Source organism: Vulpes vulpes, chromosome 10 (assembly GCF_048418805.1).
Source record: "Vulpes vulpes isolate BD-2025 chromosome 10, VulVul3, whole genome shotgun sequence".
Classification (NCBI taxonomy): Eukaryota; Metazoa; Chordata; class Mammalia; order Carnivora; family Canidae; genus Vulpes; species Vulpes vulpes.
In genome coordinates this window covers 9,209,631-9,236,387 of record NC_132789.1, presented here as the reverse complement: position 1 = coordinate 9,236,387, position 26,757 = coordinate 9,209,631, and the positions used below count along the sequence as shown (strand labels likewise).

The 26,757-nt window shown below is 37.8% G+C and overlaps 1 protein-coding gene across 50 annotated transcripts in view; it reads left to right on the top strand.

The window, feature by feature from the left end:
* Positions 1–26,757, top strand: part of ATXN2 (ataxin 2) — a 116,721-nt gene that overhangs the window by 89,018 nt on the left and 946 nt on the right. For 23 of the 50 annotated variants that reach the window (XM_072725137.1, XM_072725140.1, XM_072725133.1 and 20 more), the window contains 6 exons: positions 13,398–13,582; positions 13,911–14,043; positions 17,563–17,616; positions 22,682–22,827; positions 23,560–23,787; positions 26,061–26,229. In XM_072725137.1, the coding sequence (XP_072581238.1) occupies positions 13,398–13,582; positions 13,911–14,043; positions 17,563–17,616; positions 22,682–22,827; positions 23,560–23,787; positions 26,061–26,229 (915 nt within the window). The remainder of the gene's footprint in view (positions 1–13,397; positions 13,583–13,910; positions 14,044–17,562; positions 17,617–22,681; positions 22,828–23,559; positions 23,788–26,060; positions 26,230–26,757) is intronic. The other 27 variants (XM_026018785.2, XM_026018784.2, XM_072725098.1 and 24 more) reach the window with 3 other exon arrangements.

The following is a 26,757-nucleotide window of genomic DNA, read 5'->3' as shown; positions in this document are numbered from 1 at the left end:
GAGCCCAACACAGGACTCCCATCTCACAACACTGAGATCCTGACCTGAGCCAAAACTAAGAGTTGGACACTCAACCGAGTATGCTACCCAGGTGCCCCTTAGATGTTTTTATAAGAAGAAAACCTGGGGAAAAGATACGCTCATCAGTTGTGATTGTTCAAGATCCTCTTCAAAAAGAATGATTGTTGAAGTTTTCATTGTTAAATTTGAAAAAAGTGTTTGCTAAATTAATTTACCAGGTTGTTGATCTTTTTATTTTATACTAACATACAATCCCCCCTCCTCAATCAAGAATTTCTTTTTGAGGGATCCCTGGGTGGCGCAGCGGTTTGGCGCCTGCCTTTGGCCCAGGGCGCGATCCTGGAAACTCGGGATCGAATCCCACGTCAGGCTCCCGGTGCATGGAGCCTGCTTCTCCCTCTGCCTATGTCTCTGCCTCTCTCTCTCTCTCACTGTGTGCCTATCATAAATAAATAAAATTAAATTAAAAAAAAAAAAAAAGAAGAATTTCTTTTTGAGCTGAGGAGTAACTCACTTTAGACACCATCAAAATCTTTATAGTTGAGAGATGTTTCTTCATCTTTAAAATGAAAATGTTGTGGGGTGTCCAGTCAGTTAAGTGCCCGACTCTGGGTGGGGCCATGATCTCAGGGTCATGAGATCAATCCCTGCATCAGGCTTCATGCAGAGTCTGCTTAGGATTCTCTTTCCCTCTCCCGTTGCCCCTCCCTACCCTCAAATAAATAAATCAGTCTTTAAATAAAGTGAGAATGTTGTGTAATTTAGTATTCTAGATTTGTGTGATTAAACAGCCTTCATGGAAAAAAAACACATACTGATCTTAAAGGGAAATCTTTTAATGTGGGCAAATGCCAAAGGGTGTCCTTTTTCACCATCTAGGTAGAGAGCTGTTAATTGCTATCATTTTATTGAGAAACTATAGAAAGTAGAATGATTTATATAAAAAAGATACTTAGAAATAAATAAATAAATAAATAAATAAATAAATAAAAAGATGCTTCTCAATGCCCAATAATACCTAAAACTTTCGCTTCTTAAATCATTAAACTTTCCTCAATATTTGTCATTTTGTGGATGTTAATAATTAAAATTCTTAATTTTTTTTTTTTAACAAGTATGGTATTCTCTTGCCTTTGAATATGGAGCCTGCTGAAAGAACCGTGGCTTCAATAATTTAAATTATGGTGGGGATCCCTGGGTGGCTCAGTGGTTTGGCGCCTGCCTTTGGCCTAGGGCTTGATCCTGGAGTCCCAGGATCGAGTCCCACGTCGGGCTCCCTGCATGGAGCCTGCTTCTCCCTCTGCCTGTGTTTCTGCCTCTTTCTCTCTTTCTGTCTCTCATGAATGAATAATCTTAAAAAATTTTTTTAATTTTATCTAACTTTAGGATTAATCATCTTCTTTGGGCCTAAAAAAAGTTCAGGTGGAAAAAAGTTTTTTTTAGTGCCATTTTGAATGAGGTTAATTATTAAGGTGTTTCTATATTACTACCTGGTTTGATACTTTAATGAATGGTTAAAACAGTGCAATGTTATGCTATGTTAAAAAAAGATAACTGCAGTGAAAGCAAACACATGACTCTGATGTGAGAGGCACTTTAACTTCAGGCAGCACTGTCATCTCCATAGACAGAAGTTACACTCTCTGAGGAACCCTTAATCTAATGTTATAGAGCCATTTCTTGGAAGGTAGAGCAGGCACATTGCAGAGAACAGCAGCTCTAAACATGTGCTGTGCTAAGAAAGTGCAAAATGATGAGATAATTGCTTTGTCCATAATTCAGATTTGGTGATTATCAAGATTTTGCCATATTTACTTGAGGAGTGCTTTGTTCCTTTGCTGAAGTATTTAAAGTAAATCCCAGACATCATGCCATTTTATTTCTGCATACTTAGTGTGTATCTCTTTGAGTATGGACATTTTTCTTAGATAGCCAGAGGTCTATCATCACACTTTATAAAACAGTAATCCCTTTTTATCTAATAATCACCATAAGCACATTACCTTGATTGAGTCACGAATATATTTTTATAGAGGCGCCTAGGTGGCTTATTCATTTGGGTGTCCCTGCCTTCGCCCAGCTCATGATCTGGGGTCCTAAGATCAAATCCAATGTCCGGCTTGCTGCTTGGGGGGAATAGGGGTTCTTGCTTCTTCCTCTCCCTCTGCTCCTCCCTCGCTTGTTGTGCTCTCTCATACTCTTAAATAAATAAATAAAATCTGTTTTTTAAAAAAAGAATATATTTTTTACAGTTGTTTTTTTTGGAATATATATCAAAGTAATAAGATCAGTACATTATTACATTTAATTACATATCTTTATAATTCCCCTGCTGCTTTTTCCTCTGTTATTTATTTGTGACAGAAACCAGTTAGGTAGGAATGTCCCATATCCTAGATTGTTTCTTTACTTCTTGTGATATCATTGATTACATTCAGGTTTAATTTGGGAGGGGGGAGAAATGTAAAAATATTTAATACATGATTGTGAGTGCTTTATATTGGATCATTCAGGAGGTGTACAATATCTGGTCCTACTTTGAGTATTGGTAAAATTAAGAGCTCAGGTGGTGATAGCTCAAATTCCCCCCTAACCCCCCTCCACCCCCGATGTAAAGTTTTCTGTCACTCTTCCATATAATTTGTTAGGGCTCTGGTTCCCAAATTTTAGTGTGTATCAAAATCACTTGGCCATTTTGTTAAAAAACACAGATTGCCCCGTCTAGCCTGAGAGTTTCCAATTCAGTAGGTTTTAGGTATATATGCCTGAGAATTTAAGCTTCTAGTGCAATTTATAAAACCAGTTCCTTAGTAAAGCTGATGGTCTGCGATCATACTTTGAAAATCATTGCAATTAGGAGTTCAAAAACTGTGACTTCTGAATCCCTAGCATTTTTCTGTTTATTAGCTAGAATAATCCTGTAAGGGACTGTTCTTTTCAACTAGGGCCATATATAGTTATCTTGAAATAACTGGTACAGGAAAGTTAGGATAAATGCTTAAATTTAAGGGCTTAAAATTGCCTTAAGTATCAGTTTTCAGTGAAGAGTTGATGTCTTTGACACTTTTCAGTAGTGTTCTAATGAATTTGTTTTGAAGGATGTGATTCTCATCCCCTTCTTTTTTAAGTATTATGAATGTATGGATTTTCATATGCGATTATATATTCATTGTGTTTTAGTCAGTTACTCTCTTTGCTGCTCCTATTGTCCCATCTTTTATCACTCTCAGTCCTTTCAGGTTGGTTCCTGTGTCCTTTTACTACTCGCTTGTGTTTTTTCTTTTCTTTTTTTTTAAGATTTTATTCATTTATTAGAGCACACAGGAGGGGCAGAAGGAGAGGAAGAAGCAGACTCCTCACTGAGCTGGGAGCCTGACGTGGTGTTCAATCCCAGGACTCTGGGGTCATGACCCGGGCCGAAATCAGACGCTTAACAAACTGAACCACCCAGGCACCCCCTACTCATTTGTCTTTGATAGCTTCCTTAGTTTCTACTGTAAATAAGATGTCTCACGCTAATGTTTTTCTAAACTCAGACCTAAATCCACATTACTTCAAGGAACCCTGATTCTTTTGGGGGAAATAGTATTTACAAACCATTTTCAGGTCATTAAGTGTACTGTTAAGTTACTGGATCTTGGCCTCTTCAGGACACAAAATTAGGAAATTCATACTGATATATCCAATTCAAGTTAACATTACAAGATTTTTACAGTGACTTTTTGCTTGCATCTCTTTTTCTTTTCCATTGAAAACCTTGTAAAAATAGTAACTCGGATAAATAATACAGTTACTGTTTATCCTTTAAAAAATATTTTATTTATTTATTAGAGAGAGAGAAAAAGAGGTGCAGAGGGAGAGAATCTTAAGCTGACTTCCTGCTCAATGCAGAGCCCAACTAGGGCTCAGTCTCACTACCCAGAGTTCATGACCTGAGCTGAAACCAGGAGTCTGATGCATAACTGATTAAGCTACCCAGACGTCCCTGTATTATCTTTTAACAAATTACCACAGAGCTTCGCTGCCTAAAACAACAAATACAAATTATTTCACAGTTTCTAGGGGTCAGAAATTCAGGAGTGGCTTAACTGGGTGGTTCTGCCTCAGTCTCTTATGAAGTTGCAGCCAGGATATTGGTTAGAACTGTAGTATCTGAAGGGTGGTTAAATGGGGGCTGGAGGATCTGCCTCCAGATTCAGAGCTATTGACAGGATAGTGCTGGTCATAACATGGCATCTGGCTTCTCCATCTAAATGGAAGCTGCAGTGTGTTTTACAATATAACCTTGGAAGCAATATAGTTTCTACAATGTGCTATAGATCACACAAAACAAACCTGGTACAGTGGGAGGGGACTATACAACCGTGTAGATACCAGGAGACAGGATCATAGGGACCGAACTTAGAGGTGGGCTTATTTACATTTTGCTATAATGTATATAAAGTATTTTTTAAATGTTTGTCTAATTGTTATACTATAGAATAAAATTTAGTATTTCTTTGCAGTACTAGTTTTCCTTAGTATCTGTTTCATTTAGAATTCTTTAAGTGCCAGTTTTCAGAGTGAGAAGTTGTTGATATCCTTGTTATTTCCAAAATACTGTCTTCTGTAGTTACTAGGTTAGGTTGGTGATTTGATATATAGGTAGACTAGTCTGATTGGATTTGTTTTCATTTGTTATGGTTAGCTTTTTTATTGTGTTAATTGTATTTTTAACTGCAAAATATTTATAAAATTTCAACGTGGAAATTACATAAACGGGCCATTCAGAGAAGTCTTACTTCCGACCCAGTCTCTTCCACTTGTACGTTACCTCATCACTTCCATCCTAGTCAGTGGATCATCCCTTTTATCATCAGATGATCATTTTAAATTATTTTCTGGGGTTACCTGGGTGGCTCACTGGTTGAGCATCTGTCTGCCTTTGACTCAGGTTGTGCTCCTAGGGTCCTGGGATTGAGTCCTGCATTAGGCTCTCTGCGGGGAACCTGCTTCTCCCTCTGCCTATGTCTCTGCCTCTCCCTCTGTGTCTCTTATGAATAAATAAATTATTTAAAAAATAATTTTCTGGGGCAGCTCAGCGGTTTAGTGCTGCTTTCAGCTCAGGGCCTGATCCTGGAGACCCGGGATCAAGTCCCACGTCGGGCTCCCTGCATGGAGCCTGCTTCTCCCTCTGCCTGTGTCTCTGCCTCCCTCCCTCTCTCTCTCTCTCTCTCTGTGTGTGTGTGTCTCTCATGAATAAATAAATAAAATCTTTAAAAAGTAATAATTTTCTGTTTATCCTTATAATTATTTTTGTGAATATTCATTTTTTTACAAATATACAATATATTTTAAAAATAGCGTTTTTGAGATAATAATTCACATGCCATAAAATTCATCCCACTGACGTGTATAGTTCAGTGGTTTTTAATGTATCAGAGTTGTCCAGTCATTACCATGGTCCATCTTAAAATATTTTTGGGACACCTGGCTGACTCATTTAGTAGAGCATGCAACTCTTGATCTTTAGATTGTGAGTTTGAGCCCCATATTGGATATGAAGTTTACTTCTTTAAAAAAGGTTGGGGGGGGATCCCTGGGTGGCGCAGGGGTTTGGCGCCTGCCTTTGGCCCAGGGCGCGATCCTGGAGACCCGGGATCGAATCCCACGTCGGGCTCCCGGTGCATGGAGCCTGCTTCTCCCTCTGCCTGTGTCTCTGCCTCTCTCTCTCTCTCTCTCTGGGTGACTATCATAAATAAATAAGAATTAAAAAAAAAAAAAAAAAAGGTTGGGGGGTTCAAACGACTGGATGGTTCAGTGGTTGAGCATCTGCCTTCGGCTCGGGGCGTGATCCTGGAGTCCTGGATCCAGTTCCGTATCAGGCTCCCCACAGGGAGCCTGCTTCTCCCTCTGCCTGTGTCTCTGCCTCTCTCTGTGTGTCTCTCATGAATGAATAAATAAAATCTTAAAACCCACAATATTTTTATCACTCTAATAAGAAATCCTGTATATCTTTGTGGCACCTGGGTGGTTCATTTGGTTAAGTGTCAGACTTTTCATACTGGCTTAGGTCATGATCCCAGCATTGTGGGATTGAGCCTTGCATCAGCCTCCGTGCTGGGCTTGGAGCCTGCTTAAGATTTTCTCTCTCTGCTCCTCCCTGCCTTTGTGTGCACACACTTGTGTGTATACTCTCTCTCAACAGAAAAGAAAAGGGAAAACGGGGCAGCCCGGGTGGCTCAGCGGTTTAGCGCCACCTTCAGTCCAGGGCATGATCCTGGCGACCTGGGATCGAGTCCCACATCCAGTTCCCTGCATGGAGCCTACTTCTCCCTCTGCCTGTATCTCTGTCTCTCTGTGTCTCATGAATAAATAAATAAAATCTTTGGGGGGGAAAAAAGGGAAAAGAAAAAGAAAAAAATCTTGCCCCTTCCCATGCATATGCACTCTTTACACCTTAGGCATACTAATCTGCTTTCTTTCTCTATAGATTTACCTTTTCTGGCTATTTTATAAGTGAAATCATGCTGTATGTAGCCTTTGCAACTTGCTTCTTTCACATAGTATGATGTTTTCAAGATTCATCCATATTGGAGCATTTATCAGTACTTCTTTCCTTTTTGTGGATGCATAATACTCCATTATATGGGCATACCACATTTATCCATTTATTAGTTGATGCCTCATTGAGTTGTTCCCCCTTTTTGATTGTTAATGAAACATGCTGTGAACATTTGTGTACGAGTTTTTGTGTGGACTTGCATTTTCATTTCTCTTGGAGTGAAGTTACTATATCGAAATTGCCACGCTGTTTTTCAAGTAGCTATACCATTTTATATTTCTACCAGTAGTGTACAGGGGTCCCAATTTCTCCACATTCTTGTCAGTACTTGCTATTGTCTTTTTGGTTATATCTCTCTCACTGTTTAATAAATTAGTATCTCATTATGGTTTTGATTTGTATTTCCCTAAAAACTGATGGTGTTGAGCATCTCTCTGTGTGCTTATCAACTATTTGCATGTCTTCAGAGAAATGTCTATTCAAATATGTGACCTAATTTATGTAGTTTAAAGAGCGTGCATGGCATGCATGCATGCAAGGTGGGGGGGGGGAGAGAGAGGGAGAGAGGGTTAAAGGGGAAAGGGAGAGGGTTAAAGAGAGAATCTCAACCAGACTCCCCACCAAGCCCAGAACCTCAACATGGGACTCTATCTCACAGCCTGAGATCGTAATCTGAGCCGAAATCAAGAGTTGGACACCTGACATAAGGCAGCCAGACACCCTTGACATATTTTTAACTTGATTATTTGTCTTTTAATAATTGAATTGTAGGAGTTCTTTATATATTCCGTATGTAAATCCTTCATCAGATATAGGATTTACAAATACTTTCTTCCATTTGCAAAGGCATCTTTTTACTTGCTTCACAGTGTCCTTTGCAGCACAGAGTTTTTAATATTGATGGAAGTTCAATTTATTATTGTTTTTATTGTTTTTAATATTTTTCCCACTTGTGTAGTAAAGAAATTCATATGGCTTTCCTTTCAGAATGTGTATAGTTCCTTTTTCTTTAACATTATTTAATCTCTGATCCATTTGGAAATTATCTTGCACACATTGTGTGATGAATCTAGTTAATCTTATTCCAAATGGCATCCAGAAATTTTAAAATTAGTTATTTTCTATAATTTGCATACAGTAAAATGTATTCCTTTTAAGTGTACGTTTTGGTAAGTTTTAACAAGTGTATTTACTCTTGTTATTGCCTCATTAAACAAGATGTAGATTGTGCTTTGTGCCTCTTCTTTGTCAAACTCTAGTCACCTACCCCTGGCTTCAGGCAACCATTGATCTGCTTTTTCTTATTATACATTAGATTTGACATTTGACTTTTCTAGAATTTTTTATAAAGGAATCATATAGTATATGTTTTTTTGTGTGTCTGGCTTAAAGCAGCATAATAATTTGAGAATATTTCATGGTGTCACTTGTATCAGTTTCTTTTTTATTGCTCAGTAGCATTCCATTTTTATGATTAAACTATAATTAAGTTTACGTGTTACAGGTTTGATGAGTATTTTGGTTATTTCCAGTTTTTGACTATTAATGAATATATATGCTATAAAAGCATTTGTGTACACGTGTTTGTTTTCATTTCTCTTGGGTAAACACCCAGAGTGGGGGTTTTTGAGTTGTATGGTAAGTGCAGTTTTAAATTAGTAAGAAACTGACAAATTGTTTTCCAAAGTGATTGTATCATTTTACATTCCAACTGATCAACTACGTTTGAGAGTTAGAAATACTCTGCATCCTTGTCAACACTTAGTATTACTTGTCTTTTTAATTTTGGCCAGTCTGTTGGGTGTGTTGTTATGCCTTATATGTACATTACCCTGATGATTATTGATCATGGGCATTTATTCCTGCATTAATTAGCCATCAGTTTTCTTTTGTAAAGTGTTTATTCAAATATTTTCCCCTTGTTTACATTAGGTGTCTTTTTCTACTATTAATTGTAACAGTTATTTTAATCTATTTTGGATATAAGTCTTTTTATCTGAAGTAGGTATTATGAATATTTTTCTCCCAGTCTTTGGCTTGCTTTTAATCAGGTTTTTATTTAAAGAGCTGGTGGTGGTAAATTTGATGAAGTCCTATTTAATCAATCAGATTCTTCTCTTGTCACTCATTTCTTTGCCTGCTTTAGATTGTGAATATTTTTATGTTTACTTCTTAAAGTTTAGTATAAGGTTTATCTTTTATGATCTGAAATTAATTTTTGTATAGGGCATGAGGTTAATGTTGAGGTTCATTTTTTCCTATATATGTATGCACACACACATACAGTTTTCTCAGCACCAGCCTGTTTTATCTATTAAATTATCTTGGCATCTTAACAGAATTCAGTTGACCATACATATGTGGTCTGTTCCTGAACAGTTCCTGTGTCTGTATCCTCGTGCTAGTACTTTATTGAATGCTGTTATTTATAACAAATTTTATTTTACTGATTTTTTTTAACGATTTTATTTATTTATTCAAGAGAGACACACAGAGAGAGAGGCAGAGACACAGGCAGAGGGAGAAGTAGGCTCCATGCATGGAGCCCGACGTGGGACTTGTTCCCGGGTCTCCAGGAGGACACCCTGGGCTGAAGGCAGCGCTAAACCGCCAAGCCACCAGGGCTGCCCTATTTTACTTATTTTTGAAGATTTTATTTTTTTAAGTAATCTCTACACCCAACATGGGGCTCAAATTCACAACCCCAAGATCAAGAGTTGCGTGCTGCTCCAGCTGAGCCAGCCAGGTGCCCTTACATTATCAAATAAATTTTAGAATCAGCTTGGGATTATATATTGTATCTGAAGATCAGTTTAGGGGGGAATTGTAACCCCTTGAATAATACTGAATTTTTCAATTCAGAAACATAGTATATCTTAAATCTTCAGTTTCACCAGTGTTTCCTAGTTTTTTCATTGTATAAGTTTTGCATATATTTTCTTAAATTTATCATTATTTCATATTTTTATGCTGTTCTTTCAGTATTTTAAAATTGTTTAACACTATTTACCAAGTGTACAGATACACTTGATTTTTTAAAACTGACTTGTGTCTTACCACTTTCCTAAACATACTGTTTCTAGTAGCTTCTTTTAAAGTAAGAGTTTTCTGTGTACATCATAATCCAATCACTATATCTTTTTCTTCATTGCGCTAAGTCTTCTAAGTGATGTGATCCTTACATTGCTCCTGTTCTTAGGGTGAAGCATTATCTTAGAGTGTTAGGTACAGGCATACTTCCTTTTATTATACTCTGCAGATACTGCCCCCCCCCCCTTTTTTTTTACAAAGCACAAGTTTGTGGCAGTCCAGTTTCAAGCAAGTCTTTTGGCACCATTTTTCCAACAGCATTTGCTCAGCATTTGTCTCTGTCACATTTAATTATTTCAAACTTTTATGTTACTATATATATGAAATCAGTGATTACAACTCACTGAAAGCTCAGATGATGGCTAGCCATCATCCAAAATCCACTTTTTATTTGATTGATGTATCTCTCTTAATGATGTCTCTCTTAAAGTTTTCCCTTTAGTTTTTTTTTTCCCCCCTCTTTACATTTTACTTAAATCCAGCTTCTTTGTCCTGTGTTCTTTCCTACAATTTGAATTTCAGGGATTGCATCTCTGTGGTGTTGCTTAAAGTGGCCCTCTGTTCTCTTTAATCCTTATAAACTGATAATAGGTATCTAGAGAGGCTTCATAAGATCAAGTTGTAGTTTTTTTAAACTTAATCTAATATGTTTTAGTGAAGTGTGTACTATCATTAGGAGTCACATAATATCATCTCTCTTTTTTATGATGGTAGGATAGCTTTATCCAGGAGAATATTTCCTACTAGCTCTTCTCTGTTTTAGCAGCCACTGACCATCATTGTCTAGACCTAGGTCCATCATTTCATTACAAAATGGTGACATTCTCATTCTGTCATCCTTTCTTCAATTATTAGGTCGGATATTTCTATATCCGATCTTTTCTAGATCTTTTCTTTCTATAAAGAAAAACTTTACCTTGTCAAACTGGTTACTGTGAGGTATAGTTTGTGCAATTAAGATGCCATGATTTCAAGAAAGATCTCAAAATAATGAGTTGATTTCCTACCAACCTCTAAAGGTTGACAGATGACAGGTTTTGTTGTTCTGTCAGTATGAACTCATGGTTTTTAACATTCAGTTTGCCGATTGGCATTTTTATTGGGATCACATTAAATTTATAAATTAAGGAAAAATTGCTATCTTCTTATTTGTCATCCTATGGAAGAATAATTAGGCTTTTCTGCTTCTTTAAAGCTATTACTGTATCCTTAGTGGTTTTTTAAAAGTTTGTCTTAAAAGATTTTGTGTTTTTTCGGTTTTAAAAGATATTTTCTTTTTATGTTGTTACTGTAAACCAGGGTGTTTTCCACAGCATCATCTGAGTAGTAGCTTATGAAGTAAGTTTAAGTTTATGAAGCCTGTTGCTGTCTTTATGTTAATTTTGTATCCTGCTATATTATCAGTCAAGTAATAGGACTTGCTTCTCAAATACAGTCATGGATTATATAAGGCCTATCTTTCCTGCGTGATGCTAAGGCCTTTACACAAAACCACTTTGTCTTCTTGGTACAAATGCAATGTTTTTTGCAACCTGTGAGAAAAATTGTGTTGTGTTTAAGAATATGCCAAAGTTAAGAACTTAATTAACATAAAGCAGAATTTCTTAGCCTTGGCACTGTTGACATTTTGGGACAGATATTTTTGGTTTATTTGTACCTAGACTTAACCCATTAGATACTAGCAGTACTTTCCCTTTTCTCAGTTGTGACAACCAAAATGTCTCCAGATATTGCCAAGTGTCCCTTGAAAGACAAAATTGCTCTCAGTTGAAAACAACTGGACATAAGGAAATGGCTTAAACTATGGTCCATCTAAATTATAGTTTAATATTAAGGTAGATTCCATTTAAGGGAAAAAAAACACCATAAAACCCAAGTATATGTCTGTATAAATACATATGGATGTGTGCCAATATCTAGGAAATAATCTAGAAGGCCACACACAGTGGTTGCTCTTAGTGAAAAAAATAGTATACAAATGGTGAGAGGGAGGGTTTTGTTTTGTATTGTTGAATTTTTTTTATGTTTTAAAATTGTATTCAAGCATATTCTGTGTGTATAACTAGGATTTTAATTTTAAAAATGATTGTACACTTGACTGGCTTTTTTAAATTAATTTTTTAAATATATGAGGGTTAGAATCAAGTATCAAATAGTGAAAAGGTTAAGCTCAGTTAGTGAACTTAATTAGACAAAATTTCATTTGTTAAAAATGTTATAGGAGTTGGGGTGGCTTTTCTTTTTATTTATTTATTTATTTATTTATTTATTTATTTATATTGGGGGTGGCTTTTCTTTACTAAAAGGAATTGCTTTTTCAATATGTGGACTCTCAAGATCAAATTCAGAAAAACATTACTGTATACATGTTTCTTCCATTTTCAAGTTTGCTTGAAATAGATAGATAGATAGATAAAACACTGTATAAGCTAGCTTTCCTAAATTTCAGCAATAGTCATTAAATTTTTAGCAAGAAGATTCAAATATTTAAAAATAAATTCTCTAAATTAATAATTACTTGTAAATCAGTTCTGATGACTTCATGAACATGCCAAGTTAATACATTCTTTGTGCCTCCTACCTTGTTGAAAGCAGTGATTCATAATTCCTTCCCTCAAGTGGCTCTTAACATCACGCCACCAATCCATGACAGACAACCATCAGTGCTATGATAGACATGTGAGGAGGGGGTACACAGAGCATGCAGCTATAACTCTTTTGGGGGAACTAGGAAAGATATTACAGAAGAGATGACAGCTGAACTGATTTTTTTTTTTTTTTTAGTAATCTATATACCCAATGTGTGGGGCTCAAATTCATACCCCAAGAATGAGAATTGTATACTCTACTGACCTGGCTAGCCAGATGCCCAAGTTGAGCTGAATTCTTAATTAGAATTTTAACACAGGAAGTACCACGAGACAGAAATATCTGTGGAATAATAAAAAAACATGTAGGGACCCCTGGGTGGTTCACTTGCTTGGGCATCTGCCTTTGGCTAAGGTCATGATCTCAGGTCCTGAGATCAAGCCTAGGGTGGGGCTCCCTGCTTAGCAAGGAGTCTGCTTTTCCCTCTCCTCCTGCGCCTCCCCCTGCTCACTCACTCTGTCTCAAATAAATAAAATCTTTTAAAAATTAATAAAAGACATAGAGTAAATTTTTAAAAGAACTATTAAGAAACGTGATACATGATAGCACATGATGCTATTTTTTTGAGAAAGAGCAAGAAATTGTGTAAGAATTCAGGGCTGGGAAATTAAGATAGAGTTAAGCTTAGTGTTGAGTCTGTTTTGAGTTTTTTTTTTTGTACTGTTGTTTTTCTTTGAATAACTCTAATACCCTTCTGTAGCAAGTGGCATAATTAGGTGTATGAAACATGATCTGGGCAGTAATATGAAGGAAACTTTTCATAGTGCTGTAAGAGTCTATTTACAGGGATTTTATCAAATCTGGGGATCATTAGAGAGAGTCTCTTTGAGGAAGTTGCTTTTACACTGACACCTGAAGGATGAGTCAGAGTTGTCCAAGCCAAGAGTTGAGAATCAGTATTTGAGGCTGAGGAATAATAGCATGTATGCTAGGAAAATAGTCCGGAGTGGCTGAAGGTGGTGGTGGAAGTGGTATAACATGGTATTGAAGGGGCAGGCAGGAGGGTCACATCACGTAGAGTTTTGTGGACCATGTTCATGTGTTTGATTCTGAAGAGATGGTATTTTCTAATATTAAGTCCTCTTTTCTGCAGTACCAAATATGCCCCAACAGCGGCAAGAGCAGCATCATCAGAGCGCCATGATGCACCCTGCCTCAGCAGCAGGCCCGCCGATTGTGGCCACCCCACCAGCTTATTCCACACAGTACGTTGCCTATAGTCCTCAGCAGTTTCCAAATCAGCCTCTTGTTCAGCATGTGCCACATTATCAGTCTCAGGTAAGGCCGATATGACCTAACTCTTTTATTTTTGTTCCATTTAAATATAACTTTTAATTTTAACTTTAAATATGGTAAAAGACTTTTCCTCTATATTTTGTGTTCTGTGTTGTGGTGAGGTAGATAGCAAAGGATTTGAGGGCCTTTTTAGTATAAGAAGATTGCTGATCAGTGTAAGTATTTAAAGGAAATCGCCAAAAACAGTTTTAGGATTTTCAGAGTCGTTTCTGTAAACCTGGGAAGCATGGAGTTAAGACATCTGACTAAAGATTTGCTTGACTCTATTCGATATTTTAATGTATTTTCTTTATTTTTTGTTTGAACACAGCATCCTCATGTCTATAGTCCTGTAATACAGGGTAATGCTAGAATGATGGCACCGCCAGCACATGCCCAGCCTGGTTTAGTGTCTTCTTCAGCAACTCAGTACGGGGCTCATGAGCAGACACATGCGATGTATGGTAGGAAGCATTTTGTTTGTCTCTTTCAGTGTGTGTGACTAGTAATTTATTTTAAAGCTCTAAAAAGAAACCTTAAGAATAACTTAGCCTTTTATACCATTGACGTTCAAGAATCTAAAGAAAAGATGAATCCATTTCTCTAAGTCTTGGCAAATCATTTTGACTTCTGTTCCTGAAATTTTTGTCTTCAAATGTCTCCCCTTTAACTGAAATGGAATGATTTGTGTAACAGTATAATTTGTGGAGAAAGGCATCTTCCTCTTCTTCCTCACCAGTATTACAACCTTTTGGTAGGACCTACCTGCCTAAGGCATGCAAGAAAGTTTTGCCTTAGTGAAAGCACTCTCTAGCAAGAAAACATTCTGCTTCACTCCTTCCTCTGGCAATCATTGGCATTTATTTTTATTGCTGTTTGTTAAAATGAATGCTACTTTATTTCTGCTTCATGCTGTATTTTTAGTGGTAGAAATTGCTTTAGACAGGAGTCACACTCATATAATCATAATAAACAGTGGTAAAATGAAAATGAGAAGTATCCTATATAAAGTAATTAAATAATACATAAAATAAAAATAGGCAAAAATCTCCATCTTAGTTTTGTGGCTGGAGAACTTTGTGCAGGTCAACTTAGCAGCTATCTAAAGTACTAAAATAATCCGGTTTTCAATGTTGAGAATTTAAAATATGATTTCCACTTTTATCTTATAGTATGGAATCAGTGAGTTGACCTGTATTATATTTTTCAAAAAACAGCTTTAATTAGTGCTAGTTTTGCTAAAATGTAAGTTTTGTTTTGAACTTTCTGAGCATTCCTGTACTGTCATTTAGGTTTTCCCATTGAGATTTCAAATTTTTTGGAGTGGGAGAAGAGAAATTTAATAAGATTATTCATACAAATGAAAAATATGCCACTATGACAAAGAAATTATAATTACATGTAATAACGTGGACGTTGCATTATTTAAATCTTTTAAAACTTTTTTAAGGACTGCAGTTGATGACATTTTGTAGGTTCACAGGAATAGGACCTAGGCAGCAGCAGTAAACCTTGTCACCCATAACCCACTGCTTGTGCTTTCTTCCTGGAGGCATGCTCCTACTGCACACGTTTGCAATGATAGGAATGTTAGAAAATTAAAGGCATTGCTTTTATAAAAAAATTAAATCTTTATTTTCCACATTATCACTTAAAACTTTCTATTGTGAATTACACCCTTTAAATTAAAATAATGTAATTGCCATATTTGGGGAAATTTTCTTGTAAGAAACCCATTCATATTCATAATGTAATTGAAAAATAATACCAACAGACTGATTTGGCTTATGAGTTTGGTTATGGTTACCTGTCACTGGCTTGTCTTTACCAGGACTAAGATTTTATTTATTTATTCATGAGAGACACAAAGAGAGAGGCAGAGACACAGGCAGAGGGAGAAGCAGGCTCCATGCAGGGAGCCTTATGTGGGACTCTGTCCTGGGACTCCAGGATCACGCCCTGGGCTGAAGGCAGGCGCTAAACCTCTGAGCCACCAGGGATCCCCAGATCTAAAACTTTTTTGGCTAAAATTTCCATTAACTTTTTAGAAAATAGTTATTTGTGTGCCCATGCTTATGAGACATTGTAGTAATATAATACTGTGATGTTGAGAAGAATCTTTCTCCTCAGTGTGTTCATTTACTTCCAGCGTCTGGTTTTGTCTTTTGGTTGGATGTCCATTGGTTTGAAATAGCCTGTAGTAAATACTGTATTTGAGACATTAATGGTTTTATAACTCCTCTACCAAAAACATTTCCATTTGAAAAGTAGTTGGCCTTGGACCCTGAAGTCAATTCAAATGTGGGTAAATCAGAAGTATTGCAAACATTAGACCTAATATCCAGTGAAATCGGGAATGAACTAATCATTAAGACCAGTTCTTTAATGCCAGTAGAAAGTTGCTAAGCCAATCTGAACTACTCTCCTGCAATTTACATAGATTGTATTTAATTGACCTCAGTTGATGAGGGCAGGCTGTGGTGAGGCTATGGACTTGATCTGATTGTTGCTGGTTACTCAAGGTTCTTGTTTGGAATATTCATACTCTAAAAAGCACACTAGGAAATGAAGTATTTTATTCTTTCCCATCATAAGTTATAATTTAGTAAAGCAAGTTCATTAATTCTTCAATAATTTATTTCAGTTATTTTAGGTCTTCCAAGTTGTAATTATGCCAGATATACAGACATTTTTAAAAGTACATTATTATTTTAAGCTAAGACAAATCTGTTGCATAGAAATGCTAATTTTACACTCATTTCCCTTGAACAGTTTATATTTCATAAAGGAACCAAGTATTTTGAGTATGAATTATGTCTATTTTTAAACTTCATTCTATCTAAATATTTTCAACTTTTTTTTCCAACTTTTTATGCAAACAAAAGAATATGCACCTAGATGTTGGCGACAGTTACATGTGACCTTTTTGTCATTTATTCATTTTTATGGCCATAGCAAAAGTCTTTTAAAGAATAGAAAGGGCACTAATGAATACAAAATGGAAGACTGATTGTTGTCTTTAAGTGGTTGGTGTATTTGATATAAATATGCTGACGGATTACCAAATGGCTAAATTATTAGGGGATATTAAACATTCTAAGTAGTTGTTGACCTTATTCTCTTTCTAGCTATCTTAGAAAGGACTTTTGATCACAAACTTCATCTCTTTGACCTTAATCTAACTTAAATCGTTGCTTATACTCCTTCCCTCCTAAGAAGTTACTGTTTCTTGGTCTTCTAATTCACCTAATTTTGTTTAATGGCAGTGGTGTTATTTTCCCTTTCAGAAATAGTAGTAATGAAACTTTGTCTACTAACTAAAACCATCAAGAAGAGTTAGGTCCAGAATCCTTTTTGAGTTTGTTTTTGGTAGTTTAATGCAGATAAATTAGAAAATACAGTAGGCAAAAAGATTTAAAATGCACCTATCCCTCCTCCTAACAACTACGTGTTAACATTTTGGTGCATATCCTTCCATATATACTTAACACACACACACACACACACACACACACACACCTCTGTTTATGTAGACATTTTAATAAGAAATGATATTATACCCAGGTTAATATTACCACTATTATGTTTCTAAAAATAATGATTTACAAAATTGTTTGAGTCTTTTGAATTAAACTTGGTAAATATTCTCTTATTTTGTTGCATTGTTTATATTCAGTGGAATTTATATTTAGTGGAATGCCATGTTGGTCTTTTGATTAGATAATGATTTTATTCCTTTCATTTAAGCAAGTCAGCATGTGGAACTTGACCCATCAATACAGAAGAAAAATGTCTTTTGGTTCAGCCCTATTTTGTTTAATTTTGTAGCAATGTTTAAAGTGCTTGTCATCTCTTGTAAAATAAGAAAAAAATGATTTATGCATGAATACAAAAAGAAATTACTAAATATGTCAACCTTTCCAGAAAATTAGGAAAATGCACACCTCAAAAGGCTAATTTACCTTTCTATTTCCCAAATTCAGCATGTCCCAAATTACCATACAACAAGGAGACAAGCCCTTCTTTCTACTTTGCCAGTGAGTTGGGTTTTTTATACTAATTTTAATTGAACAGTAAAACACTTTTTAAAGAATACATGTTAAGGGAGTAGACTTGTTGAGCAATATTTCCTTGTGCCACAAAATCATTGAAAATATGTATATTTGTAAATAATTGAGAGTTTTAAAGAAGTATAACCCAGCTTAAGAAAGCTGGAGTTAATTAAAAATTGAGTTGCTTCAGAAATTAATTTTTGCATACCAAGCAAACATGTGACTGTTTTGGAAATGCCTAATATTTTCCTTGTTCAGAGAAACTTCTGCTGAACTGCCTTTTTTTTTTTTTTAACCAAACCACAAACTTAGTATAAAAAGCTTAAAATATTAGGCTTTTTCAGTATCCTGGTAAGAAGAAAATTATCCTTACAAGGCTTTTTTTAATTGAATAGTGCTGAAAATTTAGAGAAGAAACCTTTCTGTCTTCTCAGTCTTTGCATGGACTGAGGTTTAAAATACTCAGGTGGTAGACACCCCAGGACTTTTTGAGCTTCACATGGAAAGCACAACCTAGCTGCTTGATTACGTTTGGCAGCACTTGGCCCCTCTCACCACCAGTGAAAAGGTAAACAATGGCTCCTAAATGGAGAATCTAGGCAGGTCTCTTTTGGAAATGAACATGAAAGGTGTGTCATCTTTATTTTGTTAGGGCAGTTTTTAAAAAAGGCTAGTCATAGACTTTTTGGTATTTGGATAGGAAAGGTACTGACTTGCAGAAGTCCTTCAGAAATGTATGCCAGCAATGAGTCACTTTATGTGCAATACTATATTCTAAGGGATATTAAGGAATAAGATTTTAGATACTAAATTTTGGATTATGTTAGAAAGACTTAATGTCTGAATCTACTAACTGCCAGTTTTTTAAAAGTTGAGAAAACATTTTGACTTAAAAGTTTTCATTAACTGCGTCATGACTTGGTATCCAAAAATAAGTGTGTACATGTTATTCATTTGGTGCCAGGAATTGTTAACAAATTTAATCCTTTAATAGATGCTCTTTAAAAAGGAGTCTTGCTGTATATCTATACTATTAAAGGGAAGCTTTGTATGTGATGTAGTATGTAAAAGACAGTGTCAGTAATTAATTTTATTATCTCAATTTGAGGTCTCAAATGTAGTTATCCTCACCATCTTACTGTCTCTGATAGTAATTTTGGAGTGAGTTTCCTGGTAAGTAGCTAAAAGGTCTTTAATCATCAAACCTAAGTATTAACTGCCTTAGTACAACTTCCTCTAAAAGGAAGTATTAGTTTTTAAAAGAAGCTAACAGTGGGGCTGCTATTTGTAATTTAATTTGCTGCTTTGTACCACTCCCTCCCCACAAGCCCTTTTGTCATGGTTTGTGTCTCTGTTGCCATTTATTCCACTTTAAGAGTTCGGTTTTCCTTTACTTCCTTTTTTTCTGAATTTAACATCAAATTGGGAGATTTTGTTTTCATGTTTAGTTTTGCAGTGCTGGTGATCTCTCATGACTTGTGCATCCAAGGTCAAAATGATAAAGCCTAGTTAAAAATTAAACGCACAGCCTTGTGGACTGAATTGGCTTCAGTAAGATCATGGCTTAGGAAACAATTTTTATAATGTGGTTAGTGTTACGGGGATTTAAGAAGTTACACATTTAGAGTTTTTAAACATTTGTATCAAGGAACCCAATGAGTAGGAAGCTTGTGGACCAGGTAAAACCCAAAAAAGCAATACTTTGACCTGAATTCATCCAGGTTTCCTGAAGACAACTTAATTTTTAAAGATAAAAGTTTAACCAGTGAATAGCTTAGTCTGAATTTGAAGAAAATTTACTTTATTTTTAATCTTTGGAATCTTTAGCTAAATTAATGAAATAATTATAACATAATAAAAACAGTTAAATGATAGACTCAGCTCAATCCAGCATTTATTGCCTTTCACTCTTCCCTCTCCCTTTCCCTGATTCTAGTAGATTTTTTCCTCATTTACTCTATCTTGGTTCCTTTCTTTTGGCTCTCTTCCCTTCCAGCCCCCGGCCCCAGCCTTTTAATGTCCCTCCTATCCCACCTTTCTTTGTCTCATTCTTAACTGACTATTCAGGGAACCAAACTGTATTTTTGTTATATAAGTATTGAATTAAAATGTCAATTTCACATTTTTCCCAATTAGCTTTCCAGTTTCCATATTTGAGGGGGGGAAAGAGTTCCTGGTTGAGGTACTTGCTGAGCAGATATCTTTTTTTTTTTTTTTTTTTTTGAGCAGATATCTTTTAAGCAAGAAGATAAACAGAGGAAAATATTTTTAATTAAACCTTCTAAAGTTTTTATTTGCAGCTAATGAAGCATATTTACATATGCTTGATTTTTCGTATAATGCATTGTAGTTTGTTGGTGTTTAGGAAAGGATGAAGTTTTTAAAACAAAAGCCTGTGTAAATGAATACAGTTTGGATACTTGAGGTATTTGTGCTATGAATGCAAGTGAGATACAAATTAGAATACTCTATTTTAAAGCCATCAAGTTGGTAAACTCCTATCACAGAGATGCCTTTTAAAAATGCATGTAAAACATATTTCATCTTTCAAAAAATTCCATCTTTTTTTCCAAATTTCAAGATTTTAACCTTTTTTTAATCAATGAAGCGCTTCATTATGAGACTTCTTGGGCATAATTGTTCTCCTTGTGAGGTGTAATGTCTTTATGTCAGAAAATTAATAATACAGCACTCAGCTAGTTTATTTTTTTATTTATGTTTCCTTAACTTTGCTTAGAAGGTTATTAAAAGTACAAATATTTCTTGAATAAAGTTTAAAAAATAGAAACTCTGGGATTCTGTACTCTGTCTTTATGAAACCTCATAAATTGAACTTGGGATTCAGGACTTACTTTCCACTAGACAGATTTAGTATTGTTACAAATGAAACATTTAAGAAGTTTGGCTGGCTCGGTAGGTAGAGCATGTGACTCTTGATCTCAGGGTCAAAAGTTGGAGCCCTGTGTTGGGGGTGGAGAGGTCTTTTAAAAAAGGGGGGGGCATGAATGACTCTAGACATCACTTAATCCAGTAGAACTACTCTCTGTGATGATAAATTGTGTTATCTAATCAGCAGCCAATTAGCTACATGTGATTATTTTAGTTATTTAAAAACAAATTTGAAAAATGAGTGTAAGATTTTCATTAAGAGCAGAGTCAGGCTCAAAATTTATGTCAAGTCTTTTAGACCAAGTCAAGTGCCTAGACAGTTTGGGGCATCTGAAAGTTAACCTAATGAATATGATGGTGAAGAATGGCCTCTTAGTAAGCAAATGAATTAGAAGAAAGACCCTGACTTTATAGACTCAGGGGACCATGGAGTTCAAGAAAAGCAATTATTAGCACATTATTCTTCCCAGCTCCCAGAAGACAGCATGGGCTCTTCCTAAAAACACCCAGAGAATATCTTGCCGCAATTTTCCTTGTTAATATGTTCCAGTGTGTATTAACTCTTACACTTAGGGAGACCTTTTCAATGTATAAACAAAAGTGTTTTGTTTAATCTAATCTGGGTATTAACAAATATTAATGCCTGCTATGCCATTGGCAATGGATGCACAGGTGATCCTAGCACTGACTCTTTGCCTCGCCCTTCCCTCTTTTAAAAGATACACGTATGGGGCACCTGGCTAGTTCAGTTGGAAGAGTGTGCAACTCTCGATCTTAGGGTTGTGAGTTTAAGCCTCATGCTGGGCATAAAGCCTACTTTAAAAAGATATCTATACATTTTAAAATACATATACAATTGGAGATAATGAGTTAGGCTGGAATGTTGGTAGCCTTTAGCCCTACAGTGTCAAGCATTGCAGAATTGCTTCATGTGCCTAACCCTCCGCATAACATTTCTGTGGGACATGCTGGGTATCACCTATGCTGGTGACTCTTGGTAGTCTTGCCTGTTAGACTGTTGGAGTTGAGTTCCTGATCTCAAAGCAGTGCTTGTTTCTTCCTGTCAGTCCCCTGTTTGTCTATATTTGCTCACATGTCCTATAAGGAACATGAGAAACTATTTTGGAATTGTTTCTGAATATAGGCTTCACTTTTCTGGGATTTTGGGATGAATTTGAGAGAAGGCTGGAAGTCATATGTTGCTAGGGATGTGTTTTGAGAACACTGCTCAGCTCTTTGCCACATCATGGTTAGATTTGTATCTTTGTACTGTCAGTAGTCACTGGAAGCAATGAACTCATCTTACTGTGATTTTGATTCTCAAATTGCTGTTTTGGGAATACATGAATAAATGAATTTACACCTGATCTCCTGTTTGGTATCAAGGTATGGTCCTTGCTAAGATTTATTAAGAATTGGCTTTGACTTCTTATCTTAATGAACACATTTTTACATAGAGTGGCCCATCATATTTCCTTTGAAGTTACTTTAGCTAGTAAAAATCTTTCTAAAGGCTGGGATGCTTTGAAGGGAGTTCATTTTTTTCTACCTTGTTTAGGTGATTCTATCTACTGAATTTCTTAAAGGTGAAAAAGGTCTTGAGTAGGGCGGGTCCAGTGAATGAACTGAGTGGCAGAGTGACTTCTGTGACCAGCTGAGGTAGATTATGGTCATTTGTCTGTGAAAATAGAGCCCTGACCTTGCCACATACCTTACCCAACCCTTTCCCCTGGTCCCAATGCAGTCAGTGCCCATGGGACACTGCACCTGCTTCAGGGCAGTAGCATGGTGAGGTTAGCCAGATGATGGCCTTGAGCTAAAGAGAGAGGTGTGTGTGTGTGTGAGAGAGAGAGAGAATTGTTTCTGCTTATGCTTTTAAGTCCGGAGAATCTAGTGACTGTTTTAAGAGTAAATTTAATTAGATTTTAAAATAATGTATACAGCTGTGTTATATAAATAAAATGCCAGTCTGACTGGTAAGCAATGATTTCACACTTAGATTTTCAAGAAAATGGATGGTTTAAATGGAGTCAAACATAGAGATTGGTATAACCATAAATTACACACTGAGTATCATGAAAGCTCAGCTGATGAGGCACAGAGGAGCAATTGGGACAGTCCTACATGCCGATTGTACACACACCTTTTTCTTTCACTTCAGTTTCCACTGGCTCCCTTGCTCAGCAGTATGCGCACCCTAATGCTACCCTGCACCCACATACTCCACATCCTCAGCCTTCAGCTACCCCCACCGGACAACAGCAAAGCCAACATGGTGGAAGTCATCCTGCACCCAGTCCTGTTCAGGTAAGGAGAAACTCAGGTCTTGTAGAATTGTATCCTCATTCTATTTACTGAGAATTTTCTTCAGTGCTAAGTATCCTGCTAGGTACCATGTGATCAAAACACCTCACAGCCCTGCCTTCTGAAGCCAGCATACAGCTAACTCTGCCTTCTATGCCCCTGGGATTTGTTTTTTGTTGTTACTGGGTTTTTTTTTTGTTTGGTTGGTTGGTTTTTGTTGTTGTTGTTGTTGTTGTTACCGTTTTTAAGTCACATTAAGATATGTGCTAAGAATGAGGTGATTGGATAAGTCGTAGAAATAACTGAGTGAAAAAAATCTAATTTAACGTTATATAAGGAATTCGGGACCTTTTTTTTTTTTTTTTAATTTCATTCCTGACAATTATACAGTGAGTTTGGTTTTTGGTTTTTTTGTTGTTTTGGGGTTTTTTTGTTTTGTTTTTCTCCCCATGTTAGCTTCTGTAGTCATGTTTGTTAACAGGACAGTGAAGGATCTCTTTGACATCTTTCAGTTCCCTGGGGCAGTGGTCTTGTTCTACCTCTGCTTGATTGAGGGCTTGCAACCACCAGCCCTGCCCTTACCACCCTGTACATTCTCTGGTACTTGCCACTGCTCCTCGTTTTAGATGGGCCCAGGGGAGCCTGTTTTCATATGTGGAGTTCAGCTCTGTGTGTGACCTTAACTGCCTTTCATTCAAGAAATGGTTGTCTCAGTTCTTTCTTGTCGCTTTGCAGCACCATCAGCACCAGGCCGCTCAGGCTCTCCATCTGGCCAGTCCACAGCAGCAGTCAGCCATTTACCACGCGGGGCTTGCACCAACCCCACCTTCCATGACCCCTGCCTCCAATACGCAGTCGCCACAGAATAGTTTCCCAACAGCACAACAGACCGTCTTTACAATCCATCCTTCTCATGTTCAGCCGGCATACACCAATCCTCCCCACATGGCCCACGTACCTCAGGTAAACCATCTTTAGCCAACTTTCTGTGAAGACCAAGTAGAATATGAAGGTTATCAGATAAGCAGCAAAGAGCCAGATGCTCTGCAAGCTAGGAAACCCTGTGTGTGATGCCATTTGCCTGTCTCCCTTTTACCCCTCAAATACATGTGATCTGGCCCTAAATGAATGTTGGTGTGGTTTTGTAATGGGATCAGTGAAGTTGCTGATTGGTCAGTCTTTTAATGTTTACCATCTGAGACCTTAAAAATATCTCCGACTTTGGAATGCAACCCAGTCCTTTCCTTCCTGTGTCTGCTTTGCTATGTTTATATAGCTCCACTGCTATATGTATATACATAATATATATATTCTTTCTTTTCCTCTCCCTCCCTCCTTCCCCATCCTTCCTCCCCCTAACACACACACACACACACACACACACACACACACACACACACACACAAAAGTCTGGCAGGAAGATTGGGCCTTCACAAATTCTCAGCTCAGTGAGGTGACTGCCCTGAGCCTGTCAGCTTGAATGTTAGTCACACGAGTTCTAGAGAAATCTCTCCACTTGTTTTCCTTGCCTCTTGGTACACCCGCTTTGACCATATGTTGTACTTCTTGAAAGGGCTTGGCCTTGTACATTGGTGCAGTGTAACTAGAAGCTGGAAGCAACTCAGGTGTTCCCATTTTTCTTAAAGAGCAGCCTGGAAGGCATTTTGGAGCTCACCTCCAGCGTAAGCCTCTAATGGTTGAAAGGTGTGGTTGCCATCTCAGTGGTTGCTGGCTGCATCAGCTGCTGACAAAAGTCCAATGCAATCCAGGGCCAAGTTGGATTATCTTAGTAAAGAGCTGCACTGAAGTTGGGCTCTAACACTGTCCTTGAGGCCCTCCCTGGAACTGTTATGGGTGAATCGGCTGTATTTGATGGCTCTTTTTGCTGCTTTCATAACAGAACTCTCTTAGGCAGGTCTAAGCTAGACTGCTCACTGAACTCCATTTCATGTCGAACAGTGCGCCACTGAGGCTCTGGCGTGCTAGGGGCTAGAGATGCGACTCAGTTGGAGCTCACTCTCAGAAGGCGACCTTGTAATTAGAGTTCCACAGGTCTGGGAGGTTTGGGTGTCCTCTGCACAAGTGAGGGTTCTGTAGTATGGTGCACTGCAGTGGATGATTTGTTTTTGATAGTGGGGAGGGAAGCTGGTTTGCTCAGGTGTGGGCCAGCATGGTTTGGCTGAATCAGGAGCTTCATGAGAGCTGGGGTCCTGTAGGTGGTTAGCAGAGGCTGGTGGCTAAGTAGGTATGTGAATTTACATGTAAGTTGGGGTTCCTAAAACCTCACTTTTGTGGTTTTGTGCTGAAAGAGAAAAAGGTTAACACTTCTAGGGAAGTCCAGATATGCCATGGGCCCATTGGAATATGTAAGAGAGTAAAAACAGCATTTCATTCAAGGCTTATTGTGGTCTAGAACAAGTGCACAGTATGGGAGGCAGGAAAGGAGGGTTCTTCCTGGCCCTGCCATATTCCCCCCAGAGCTGGGATCCAGCGATTTAAGCTGGCTTAAACCCTTTCCAACCTGACAGTGAGACCAGGTTGCACTCACTATCACTTCAGGGACACAGGGCTGGCCTAGATAAATTCACATTACTCCTCCCCATTTCATTGGAGCTATTTACTGCAGCCTCTTCCTCCTGCTCAGTCAGCATATCTCTTAGAATAAAGACTGTCACTTCTCGCTGTCCTGACTCATTCTTCACAGAGATGTGCTGGTGAGCAGGCAAGAAACAGAAGGGAGGAGCAGACCACAAGAGGGCTAAGTAATTCCCATGTAGATTATTATCATCACCTGTTTTCCTATTTAAAGGAAGTTATCTTTAAAACTACTTCAGGCCCCACTCAGAAGCCAGATTCTGAAGCATCATTGCATCTTACCTATTAAGTTGAGAAAGCTGCCCTTGGATCAGATATCTGAGCTTTGTAACAGTCTTGCCCCCCCCCCCCCCATACGTAGAATCCAGCAAACAGAAATGTTGAAGGCTAGGATGTTGCAGCCCTTATTTTTACCCAGACTGTTGGGCGCCTGCTCCTTCAGCCTTACAGGACCTGCTAACGGGTGAAGCATGTCTGTAGGTCAGTTGATGATCCATTAGGGAGTGTCCCCAGAGAAAAGAAAGGGCCCTGGGGGGCCCCCTGTTGGCCTTTCCTGCCCCAGCCCAGTGAAAGGAACACAGTTGACATGTTGTTTAAGCTGGAGATGTTGCCTGTATGCGTAAAAGAGCTCTCTGTTTCAGGCTCATGTACAGTCAGGAATGGTTCCTTCTCATCCAACTGCCCATGCGCCAATGATGCTAATGACGACACAGCCACCCGGCGGTCCCCAGGCCGCCCTCGCTCAAAGTGCACTACAGCCCATTCCAGTCTCGACAACAGCGCATTTCCCCTATATGACGCACCCTTCAGGTGAGGCGTGTGTGTGCAGGGGCCGCCGGGCACCCCAAAGCATTCTGCTCGCACAGGTCGAATGGCAGGCAGGGCCATCGCTTTAAGCCCCGCATTTGAGAACTAGCAAGACCCGTCAGAGTGTGCACAGTAGGGACTGTGACGATCAGTTCAGTGTCAGGGCCTGAGGCTTCCAGGAGCCGACCGAGTCTGTGTGTGTTCTGATGGTATACAGGATTTGGCTTGATGAGAAGCAGCAGCAGCATTCTGTGTGGCTGATGCATGCTTAGGACTCAGTTGGCCTTCCTTGTTTATAATAGGCTGTACAGGGCAGCGTTTTCCTTCCTTAGTCCCCCCGCCCCCAGTCTGACGGGGGTGGCTACCACCATGGCAGAGTTGATTGTAGCTCTGGAGAATACTACTGAATAGAAAGTGTGCTGTGTGTGGATTGGTTTTGAGTGTAGCATTAGCTCCAGCCTATGCCCTGACAGGGAGAGAAGGCCCCGTGATTGTGCTCTAATACTTGATGGCTGCCATGGCAATATTTCA